Source organism: Pimephales promelas, chromosome 3, assembly GCF_988280905.1.
Source record: "Pimephales promelas chromosome 3, fPimPro1.hap1.1, whole genome shotgun sequence".
Taxonomy (NCBI): Eukaryota; Metazoa; Chordata; class Actinopteri; order Cypriniformes; family Leuciscidae; genus Pimephales; species Pimephales promelas.
In genome coordinates, this window is record NC_142771.1 from 42561024 (window position 1) to 42573666 (window position 12643).

General features: G+C 35.9%; 1 protein-coding gene across 2 annotated transcripts in view; it reads left to right on the forward strand.

Moving 5' to 3' along the window:
* cep112 (centrosomal protein 112) overlaps positions 1-12643 on the forward strand; it is a 242407-nt gene continuing 229764 nt past the window's right edge. For both annotated transcript variants that reach the window (XM_089128934.1, XM_089128935.1), the window contains exons 1-4: positions 1-249; positions 533-636; positions 1098-1288; positions 5995-6131. In XM_089128934.1, the coding sequence (XP_088985060.1) occupies positions 233-249; positions 533-636; positions 1098-1288; positions 5995-6131 (449 nt within the window). In that variant the 5' untranslated portion in view covers positions 1-232. The remainder of the gene's footprint in view (positions 250-532; positions 637-1097; positions 1289-5994; positions 6132-12643) is intronic.

Sequence of the window (12643 nt, forward strand, 5' to 3'; positions counted from 1 at the left end):
GAAACCGTTTGGGAGCGTAAACTAGCAACAAGTGGAGGACCGCACACAATCACATCTACAGACAACACCACAAGGATATCATATTAATATCATTATCATTCATTATGATTTAGCTCTCAACGAGTACTTACCTCAGACAAATACTTGTGTTTACATTATTAGCACTTTATGTAGCATATCACAGAAGAAGTTAAAACTGGAGTAGCACTTCTCCATATTTGTGATTTGTGGAATGAGTGTAGCGAACTGGTGAGCTAATGTACACTAACTACATTACGTGACGATTACTAATTATGTATTCATAATAATTTTATAAGCTTGTCACTTGACTATTTTTTTATAGGCTGACAAATCATGACGTCTGTCAGCTGGGGCTGTCGCCTATGTTGTTGTGTTACTATTATGTTGTTTTACTCTGTAAACTGAATGTTTAAATAAAGACTTAAATATATATATTAATAATTGTGTATTATATTTGCTGAAGTGTGTATTTAAGTATACAGTATGTAAAAATATATTTTGTTGTGTTCAGGAGCGACATGAGTGATCAGGATTCATTTGGGATTCTGGACTCTGAGTTTGATCATTATCTGGTCGATATGAAACCATATGTGCTGAAGTTACCACACAAGACAGGTGAGAATACACTACATGTTTGAAGTGTGTGTGTGACCACTCATGTCATATTAGCACAGACAAAGTTATTAATTTAGTTCATTAATATAGAGCTATTCTGGAGAAAACCGTGATGTCATCGTCCGGCTCAGTTCAGTTCTTAATGTTTTTGGAAGAAGTCTCTTCTGCTCACTGAGGCTGCATGTATTTGATTAAAACATGAAAAAAAAATGTAATATTGTGAAATATTATTACAATTTAAAATAATGTTTTTCTATTTTATTATACTTTAAAATGTAATTTATTCCTGCGATCAAAGCTGTATTTTCCTCATCATTATTATTTTTGTGTATTTGTGATCAAATAAATGCTGCCTTGGTGAGCAGAAGAGAATTCTTTTAACAATCTCACTGATCTCAAACGTTTGAACGGCAGTGTCCATCATCTTGCTCATCTTTCACACGTCCTCATGTGTCCATCAGAGCGTCAGCGGAGCGCGCTGTGGATTAAGAAGCTGTGTGATCCGGTGGCTTGTGGATCAGGACTGTCGGGAAGGAAGAACCGTAACATGTACGCTCGACTCCTTCTGCACATGCTCAGAAGAGGAGTTTTAGAAGGTCCCTTCACTCACAAACCTGAAGCCGGCGGACTCAAGACTTTACCCACATACATGGTAAGCGCACCACTGAAATTGAGCTTTATCTTGACTTGAGTTTAAACGGAGAGTTCACCCAAAAATGAATATCAGCCCATGATTTACTCGCCCTCAAGTCATGCTAGTTGTATATGACATATATCAGAGTTATATTAAATAATGTCCTGGCTCTTCCAAGCTTTATAATGACAGTGAATGGCTGTTTCTGTTTTGAAGTCCATCAAAGTGAATCTATCCATGATAAAAGTGCATCTATCCATGATTAAAGTGAGTCTATCCATCAGAGTCTATCCATCATAAAAGTGCATCTATCTATCATAAAAGTGCATCTATCCATCATAAAAGTGCACTATGCTTCATAAAAGTGCATCTATACATCATAAAAGTGCATCTGTCCATCATAAAAGTGCATCTATCCATCATAAAAGTGAATCTGTCCATCATAAAAGTGCATCTATCCATCATAAAAGTGCATCTATTCATCATAAAAGTGCATCTATGCTTCATAAAAGTGCATCTGACCATCATAAAAGTGAGTCTGTCCATCATAAATGTGAGTCTATGCATCATAAAAGTGCATCTGTCCATCATAAAAGTGCATCTATCCATCATAAAAGTGCATCTGTCCATCATAAAAGTGCATCTATCCATCATAAAAGTGAGTCTGTCCAACATAAATGTGAGTTTATCCATCATAAAAGTGTATCTATCCATCATAAAAGTGCATCTATGCATCATAAAAGTGCATCTATCCATCATAAAAGTGCATCTATCCATCATAAAGGTGCATTTATGCATCATAAAAGTGAATATATGCATCATAAAAGTGCATCTATCCATCATAAAAGTGCTTCTCTCTATCATAAAAGTGCATCTGCCCATCATAAAAGTGCATCTCTCCATCATAAACATGCATCTATCCATCATAAAAGTGAGTCTGTCCATCACAAATGTGAGTTTATCCATCATAAAAGTGTATCTATCCATCATAAAAGTGCATCTATCCATCATAAAAGTGCATCTATCCATCATAAAAGTGCATCTATGCATCATAAAAGTGCATCTGTCAATCCTTAAAGTGCATCTGTCAATCATAAAAGTGTTTCTATCCATAATAAAAGTGAGTCTGTCCATCATAAATGTGAGTCTATCCATCATAAAAGTGCATCTATCCGTCATAAAAGTGCATCTATCCATCATAAAAGTGCATCTATGCATCATAAAAGTGAATATATGCATCATAAAAGTGCATCTATCCATCATAAAAGTGCATCTATCATCATAAAAGTGATTCTATCCGTCATAAAAGTGCATCTATTCATCATAAAAGTGCATCTATCCATCATAAAAGTGCATCTATCCATCATAGAAGTGCTTCTCTCCATCATAAAAGTGCATCTATCATCATAAAAGTGCATCTATCCATCATAAAAGTGCATCTATCCATCATAAAAGTGATTCTATCCGTCATAAAAGTGCATCTATCATCATAAAAGTGCATCTATCCATCATAAAAGTGCATCTATCATCATTAAAGTGCATCTATCCATCATAAAAGTGATTCTATCCGTCATAAAAGTGCATCTATCATCATAAAAGTGCATCTGTCCATCATAAAAGTGCATCTATTCATCATAAAAGTGCATCTATCATCATAAAAATGCATCTATCCATCATAAAAGTGCATCTATCATCATAAAAGTGATTCTATCCGTCATAAAAGTGCATCTATCTATCATAAAAGTGCATCTGTCCATCATAAAAGTGCATCTATCATCATAAAAGTGCATCTATCATCATAAATGTGAGTCTATCCATCATAAAAGTGCATCTATCCGTCATAAAAGTGCATCTATCCATCATAAAAGTGCATCTATGCATCATAAAAGTGAATATATGCATCATAAAAGTGCATCTATCCATCATAAAAGTGCATCTATCATCATAAAAGTGATTCTATCCGTCATAAAAGTGCATCTATTCATCATAAAAGTGCATCTATCCATCATAAAAGTGCATCTATCCATCATAGAAGTGCTTCTCTCCATCATAAAAGTGCATCTATCATCATAAAAGTGCATCTATCCATCATAAAAGTGCATCTATCCATCATAAAAGTGATTCTATCCGTCATAAAAGTGCATCTATCATCATAAAAGTGCATCTATCCATCATAAAAGTGCATCTATCATCATTAAAGTGCATCTATCCATCATAAAAGTGATTCTATCCGTCATAAAAGTGCATCTATCATCATAAAAGTGCATCTGTCCATCATAAAAGTGCATCTATTCATCATAAAAGTGCATCTATCATCATAAAAATGCATCTATCCATCATAAAAGTGCATCTATCATCATAAAAGTGATTCTATCCGTCATAAAAGTGCATCTATCTATCATAAAAGTGCATCTGTCCATCATAAAAGTGCATCTATCATCATAAAAGTGCATCTATCATCATAAAAGTGATTCTATCCGTCATAAAAGTGCATCTATCTATCATAAAAGTGCATCTGTCCATCATAAAAGTGCATCTATCATCATAAAAGTGCATCTATCATCATAAAAGTGATTCTATCCGTCATAAAAGTGCATCTGTTCATCATAAAAGTGCATCTATCCATCATAAAAGTGAATCTGTCCATCATAAAAGTGCACCTATCCATCATAAAAGTGCATCTATTCATCATAAAAGTGCATCTATGCTTCATAAAAGTGCATCTGACCATCATAAAAGTGAGTCTGTCCATCATAAATGTGAGTCTATGCATCATAAAAGTGCATCTGTCCATCATAAAAGTGCATCTATCCATCATAAAAGTGCATCTGTCCATCATAAAAGTGCATCTATCCATCATAAAAGTGAGTCTGTCCAACATAAATGTGAGTTTATCCATCATAAAAGTGTATCTATCCATCATAAAAGTGCATCTATGCATCATAAAAGTGCATCTATCCATCATAAAAGTGCATCTATCCATCATAAAGGTGCATTTATGCATCATAAAAGTGAATATATGCATCATAAAAGTGCATCTATCCATCATAAAAGTGCTTCTCTCTATCATAAAAGTGCATCTGCCCATCATAAAAGTGCATCTCTCCATCATAAACATGCATCTATCCATCATAAAAGTGAGTCTGTCCATCACAAATGTGAGTTTATCCATCATAAAAGTGTATCTATCCATCATAAAAGTGCATCTATCCATCATAAAAGTGCATCTATCCATCATAAAAGTGCATCTATGCATCATAAAAGTGCATCTGTCAATCCTTAAAGTGCATCTGTCAATCATAAAAGTGTTTCTATCCATAATAAAAGTGAGTCTGTCCATCATAAATGTGAGTCTATCCATCATAAAAGTGCATCTATCCGTCATAAAAGTGCATCTATCCATCATAAAAGTGCATCTATGCATCATAAAAGTGAATATATGCATCATAAAAGTGCATCTATCATCATAAAAGTGATTCTATCCGTCATAAAAGTGCATCTATTCATCATAAAAGTGCATCTATCCATCATAAAAGTGCATCTATCCATCATAGAAGTGCTTCTCTCCATCATAAAAGTGCATCTATCATCATAAAAGTGCATCTATCCATCATAAAAGTGCATCTATCCATCATAAAAGTGATTCTATCCGTCATAAAAGTGCATCTATCATCATAAAAGTGCATCTATCCATCATAAAAGTGCATCTATCATCATTAAAGTGCATCTATCCATCATAAAAGTGATTCTATCCGTCATAAAAGTGCATCTATCATCATAAAAGTGCATCTGTCCATCATAAAAGTGCATCTATTCATCATAAAAGTGCATCTATCATCATAAAAATGCATCTATCCATCATAAAAGTGCTTCTATCATCATAAAAGTGATTCTATCCGTCATAAAAGTGCATCTATCTATCATAAAAGTGCATCTGTCCATCATAAAAGTGCATCTATCATCATAAAAGTGCATCTATCATCATAAAAGTGATTCTATCCGTCATAAAAGTGCATCTATCTATCATAAAAGTGCATCTGTCCATCATAAAAGTGCATCTATCATCATAAAAGTGCATCTATCATCATAAAAGTGATTCTATCCGTCATAAAAGTGCATCTGTTCATCATAAAAGTGCATCTATCCATCATAAAAGTGCATCTTTCATCATAAAAGTGCATCTGTCCATCATAAAAGTGCATCTATCATCATAAAAGTGCATCTATCATCATAAAAGTGATTCTATCCGTCATAAAAGTGCATCTATCTATCATAAAAGTGCATCTGTCCATCATAAAAGTGCATCTATCATCATAAAAGTGCATCTATCATCATAAAAGTGCATCTATCATCATAAAAGTGATTCTATCCGTCATAAAAGTGCATCTGTTCATCATAAAAGTGCATCTATCCATCATAAAAGTGCATCTTTCATCATAAAAGTGCATCTGTCCATCATAAAAGTGCATCTATCATCATAAAAGTGCATCTATCATCATAAAAGTGATTCTATCCGTCATAAAAGTGCATCTATCCGTCATAAAAGTGCATCTGTCCATCATAAAAGTGCATCTATCATCATAAAAGTGCATCTATCATCATAAAAGTGCATCTATCATCATAAAAGTGCATCTATCCATCATAAAAGTGCTTCTCTCCATGATTAAAGTTAATTGAGAGCTAGAATCAGTGGTGATGTTACAGCTTTGTTTTCCTGTTTTCAGTCCATCTATTTCGACGAGCCGCTGTTGAGAAGCTCGGATCGGGATCAGAGGTCTGCAGCGCTGCCGGATTGGGTGTGTGGGGAGTTGGGTCAGACTGACGGCTCATGGGCCACATCCCCCCTCTCAAACACACACAGGTATCAGTCTGCACACAGCACTCCTGATATGATTGATTATGAACATGATTGTGAGTTTCCCAAGCAGTGGATGGAGGAATAATCTATCAAAGACATACTCAAAATCAAATGAAAAGAGAGATGTCGATTGTAGAAAACTACACCTTTTTTAGGACCACAGGCCTTTGATTCACAAGGCAGAGTTATTATGCGAATAATTATAAAATAGGCAAATATGTGTTTAATTTGAAAATGAAAATTCTCAAAATTTCATCATAAGCAGTTGCAGCAAATCTTTCATTAAAATAATAAAACAAACATTTGGTTTAGATTGAAGATTAAACTGGTCCTTCAGTCCTTAGAGCAAGCCTGGACCATTAGAGGTGTGTGTGTGTGTGTGTGTGTGTGTGTCGCTCTCATTCAGATCAGATTAAAGCTTTGAGCTCTTCTCTGATGTGGTTGTGTTAGCTTTCCCTCAGTCAGGTGATCATGATATAACACTTTTGTGCTTTTCAAGGGAGTTTTCTCTTTCTTCTGTGACTTTAGTCCATTGCTATTGGACATTATTTGAAGTTTTTATGTTTTTGGATACAATCGTTGTCTAAATATAACACAATTTAGTTGTTTTTTTGTTGGTATTTCACAAGTCATAAAGTTTGATGCTTTATGCTTTTTAGACACTTTATTTCTCCCTGTATGTGGACTTTTCAGAAGGTTGATGTAAAAGTAAATGTATAAATGTTAAATCTAGAGCCTGACCGATAAAGGATTTTGAAGGCCGATACCGATACAAATATTCGTTGACAGATTTCCCTAACATTAGTTGTTTGTAGTTAATAATGAGTTTTAACTAAAATAATATGATAATGTATTTTAAAAAGAAACTTGTTTCTTTTATTCTCACAACAGAACAGCTTTGTGGTTAGCTAGTCTATAATGAGCCATAATTTAGCAATGGATAACGTCATACTGCAAATTGTAAACCATACATTTTCAATATAACAGGCCAAGGAGAGATGATGCGTCTCATTGCTATAACTGTCCTGTGCTATTAAATAAATACTTCAGTCACATTGTCAAAAGTTAAAAGGACAGTCAGTCAACTACACTGTAACAACGTAACGTAACTATTACTAGCTAATTCCGGCTTATTTAACAGCAGCAAAACTGGACATGATAGTCACACATTTTGTCGTGCTTATTTGAGTTAAGAGAACTGATGGGGATGTTCTTTGGTCCTTCTCAAAAAATTTGCTTATTGTGATAAAGTTCATTATTTTCCATAATGTAATGATAAAAATTAAACTTTCATATATTTTAGATTCATTCCACACCAACTGAAATATTTCAGGTCTTTTATTGTTTTAATACTGATGATTTTGGCATACAGCTCATGAAAACCCAAAATTCTTGTCTCAAAAAAATAGCATATCATGAAAAGGTTCTCTAAACGAGCTATTAACCTAATCATCTGAATCAACTAATTAACTCTAAACACCTGCAAAAGATTCCTGAGGCTTTTAAAAAAAAACAGTGTTTCATTACTCAAAACCGCAATCATGGGTAAGACGGTCGACCTGAGAAGGCCATCATTGACACCCTCAAGCAAGAGGGGAAGTTTCTGAACAAATAGGCTGTTCCCAGAGTGCTGTATCAAGGCACCTCAGGCCCTGTTTATATGAGAACGCTCGTGCGTGAAAACGTAAAAATATTTTATCGGATGTGCCTTTCGTTTACACGGCGACGGCGTTTTTGAGGCTTAAAAACGCAAAAAAGTGAAACCACCCTCCAGAGTGGAAATCTTAAAAACGCTCCACCGCCACGTTCCCGTGTAAACGTTAAAAACGCAAAAGTCTGCTTGACTGTGAAGTTTGTACGCAGGCGCGTGGACTTGGTGTTGTTGTTGTAGTGTGCACTCCTAGCCGCCTGAAGTGCATACTACATTGAATTTCACACACTTTTGCGTCTCCATTTGCACGCGGATTTCCCACACAAAACGCTCGTCTAAACGCAGAATAAAAAGTGACGACGCAACGCCACTTTTGCGTTTTCTCTTCAGAATCGTTTCCGTGTAAACATAGCCTCAGTGGGAAGTCTGTGGGAAGGAAAAAGTTTGGCAAAAAACGCTGCACAATGAGAAGAGGAAGATTGTGGACGAGTGTTGCCAACAGGGACGGTGTAGAGTGCCCTCTGGTGGACAAACTATACAACTCCAACACTCATGACATGGTTGAAGTGTGTTTCGTCCGTTTTTATTATATTTTTGAAATATTCATTTATCGGGCAAAATAACTGTCGATACCGATAGTTTGGAAAATGCCTAATATGGGCCGATAATATCGGTCTGACGATATATCGGTCTGGCTCTAGTTAAATCGTGTTACTATAACATTAACAAGAACATATCTCGCCCTAAAACCAAAGAAAGGAAATAAAACAAAAGGAATTTTCCCTTTTTAAGGATCATTATAAGACACTTACAGGTGAAATCTTTTCACAAATCCCCATCAGAGTAGCAATGACATGCGTCAAAGTTTATGCTTTTGTTCCTTCTGAAGGGCCTTACAGAGGGGGTTGTTAAGTAATTTGCATGATTGATAAAACATTTCATGACAGTATATGTGATAAAAAGACACATCAAATAAAAACCTTTAGCTGTAATATGTCAGTAGGATTAAATGTGCGCTAATCGCACTGAAAAATATGATAAAACTACATATGTTTGATTGGCTATCTTTTATTGTGGACAGCCTAAGGCACACCTGTGCAATAACCATGCTTTCTAATCGTCATCTTGATACGCCACACCTGTGAGATGGATGGATCTCTTTTGTGAACATAGAAAAGTAGTATATCTTTGAGTTCGGCTCATGAAAAATGGGGGCAAGAACAAAAGTGTTGCGTTTATAATTTTGTTCAGTGTAGATAACTTCTAATATGTCTGGATTTGATAGGGGAAACTGCGACTAAAACAAACAATTTTATCAATTTAAACTAAATGTTGGACTCAATATAGTGTTCCTTAGAACTTACTAAAGATCCAGTGATCCATGGATATTGACATGCAGCCAGGAGATGATTTCGACACCGGGGAAATAAAAGCAATATAGACCTAAACATAAAGCAAATTTGCCTGTGAACGCTTTATATAAATACAATGTAGGTCGGTCTAAATCCGGGTGATCACTCATATCCGTGTTATATATAGCCTATATATATCATCATATCATCCAGCCCTACAACTTTAGAGTTTTTTTTGGTCAGTGTTTATTAAAAAACATCCAATAATGCAGAATATGCAATGATAAATATATAATTGATGAGTTATTATATAACAATACAAAATATATGGGTATGGTTTTCTACCTAAATTGACACAAATTAATAACTGCAGATCCACCGGAGTCCAGTTGTTTCGATCGATTTGCTCCTCTTTCTATAGCAGTCAGTAAAAAATTACGTCCTCAATATGTTTGGTCAAATCTAGTTGTTCAGTCAATCACAAAGCTCTTTCCCACTTTATATGTGTTGTGTTTGGTTTTGCGGCATTCAAGCTAAAAACATACAGCCGCTCAGTCTTTTTGCCACTCATTGTGAGGAACTGCAGGCCGCGCATACCCTCTCACTCTTAGAAGAAAAGGTTCTATATAGAACCTTAAAAGGTTCTATCAGCGCTACATATTTGGAACCCCTAAAAGGTTCTATACACTCTTAAAAAAGGGTTCCTCTGGGTTCTATATAGAACCCTGGGGTTCCATACTTGGCCAATAGAACCTTTTACCAAAAAAAAAAAAATGGTTCTATATAGAACCATTTTGGAGTGCCATATATGAAAAGGGGGGATGGAACCATTCCTGGTTCTAAATAGAACCATTTCTTCTAAGAGTGATAAGCTTGTAATACATGTTAATGTGTGATTAATTGAGTGTGGAATGTGGTTATATCTATTAGTTCATATTTTGACGCTTTTCACTTGTAGTTTTTAGTCTTCAATTGACATAAAAATAAAGGTTCAAAAAGGGTTTTTTCACAGGGATGCCATAAAAAAAGAATGTTTTCTTAGTGTGAAGAACATTTGAATAACCCGAAGAGTCTTTCTCCACTATAACAGACCTTCTGTTGAATGGAAATGTTCAAGGGTCTTCATGAAGCCATTATGACACTGTTACCAGTTCCATGTTTGTCCATCTGATGGAGCTCTTCCCTCAGTTTTGTCAGCTGAGTTTAGAGAGGAACAGATCTGAGAACAGTTAGAGATGTCAGTTGATGTGTGTTGATTGTTTGCAGTTATGGGTGAATGTGTGGACTTCAGATCATTAGTGGTGTTTGCTAAAGGAACACTTCCTGATGGTTGTTGTAGTTGTAGTAGTGTGTTAGTGTCCCCTCCCACACACACACACACACACAGTGCTTCTCAACCACAGCGCCTTCACCTGGGGAATGACTGAAAACGATGTCAAGGTATTATTACACTATTATTAATGTATTGATAAAAAAAACACACAACCACAACAGCACATAAAATCAATATTTAAACTTTTTATTTTTTATTCCTGGAATCACAAAATTAAATGGTTAAATCTGTCAATACTTTGAAATTTTGGTAATTATTATAAAAAAAAAAATAAGTAGCTTTGTAAATGTTATTTATCATTTTATCCTTTAAAAGTCATCTTTGATCACCAAAATGACATATTTAAACGTGTTTTTTCCTTAAATGCCTTAACATATCTTGAATGTATATCGCAGTGTTGTAGTCGAGACCACCTCACTCGAGTCCGAGTCGACACCGAGACCAGAGAGAGTCGAGTCCGAATCAAGACCGAGTCCATAGAGAGTCGAGTCCGAGACCAGAGACAGTCGAGTCCGAGTCGAGACCGAGACCAGTGAGGGTTGATTACCTAATTTACTTTTATTTACTTAGAGAAATCCTTTTTTTTTTTTTTTACTGAATTTACTTAGTTTAAAAAATATGATCAGTTTAGGGTAAAAAGGCCACATAGTAGGTGGTGTTAAAAGTAATTTTATTACAATTTGTTGCGCACTAGAAAATCACCAATCACTGGGCGTGTCAATCAATTTAAAGAAATATTTTATTAACATACATTAATAATCATGAAAAATATTTTGAATTGAACTCGAGTGGACTCGGGAATAAGTCCGAGTCCTAAAAAAAAAATGTTCGAGTACGAGTCAATTCCGAGTCCAAATGCACACGAGTCCATGACAAGACCAACATCATTAAAATATGGTCTCGAGACCGAGTCCGAGTCTCGAGTACTACAACACTGGTATATCGACACCCTCGCCTCATTTAGTATATGTGGTTTTATGAATATGCAAACGAGCCCCGCCTCCACTCACTCATAGATCCACTGGTTGACGATCACACGTTGATCTGATTGGTTACAGCGATTTCAAAGCGTGTTTTTGAGACTGTCCACCACACAGCAACACACATGTGACCACTCCCACGTTCAGATCATCTAAAGACCGAGGAGTCTTAGTTTCCTCATGTTTCATCCCTCTCTGTCCGTCTTGGTTTCATGTGAAACATTAGCCAGAGTCTCAGACCATAAGAGACATCAGATGTGTTCCCGAGTCCAAGGTTTGAGTCAAGCACTCATGAATGCTTTGGCCTTGTGTGTGTAAGTGGTGTGTATGAGGCCGTTGTGAGCACGGGCTTTAATCAGCAGCACCTCCACACATACACACAGCTCTTTCATCCCTCACTCTCATCTCATTCAATTATCCCCATCCACCTGTTAACGGCCAGCCGCCAATCACAACGTCTGACAGCTCAGAGCCGAGGTGGACTGTGTGTGTGTGTGTGTGTGCAGGCCAGCAGATTTAACTGCTGTGCCCTTTTAGATCTGTGCTTTGATGTAGTTTACGCACACATATATTGTTCCCCCATCTGGCACTACAGCTTATGTCATTAGCCACGTTTCCATTTAGCTTCAAATTGCCCAAAATTAAAATATGCCCAATGGAAACGTGTAAATTTGGCCAAAAATCCAATATTTGGCAAAAATTGAATTTTTCTTTCTTTTTTTTATTTTAATGTTTAAAGGCTGATCATATAGTTGTCCTAAAGAGACAAACTTGGGTGAAATTGCATCAGAATTCAGTTCATTACAGATTTTAGATGTGGTTTAATGACACGTGTTTTTATCGCACACTTAAAAGTATAAGCACATAAATAATCTTAGGTTGTGTGATTGACAGCAAAATAAAAACTGCCTTTTGATGTGTATTTTAGGCTAGAGCTTAATAGTTAGCGCAAAGGAAACCATAGAAGAAAGAGGGCGAATGCGTTCTTGTCGAGACTCTCATATAGCCATCACTTCATCATTTGACTAACGGGGGATTTGTTTAATTAGTTGAGATTTGCGTTAAGCATTCATAATTAGCTCGAGAACACGTTCCTAATTTGCCCGTGAAACAAATGTGTCATGGCTGCTGAAATCAGCGACATCTAGTCAGACGAGTCTCGGCTTTGAAGTTGTCGTTGGTGGCCTCGGCGTAACCGA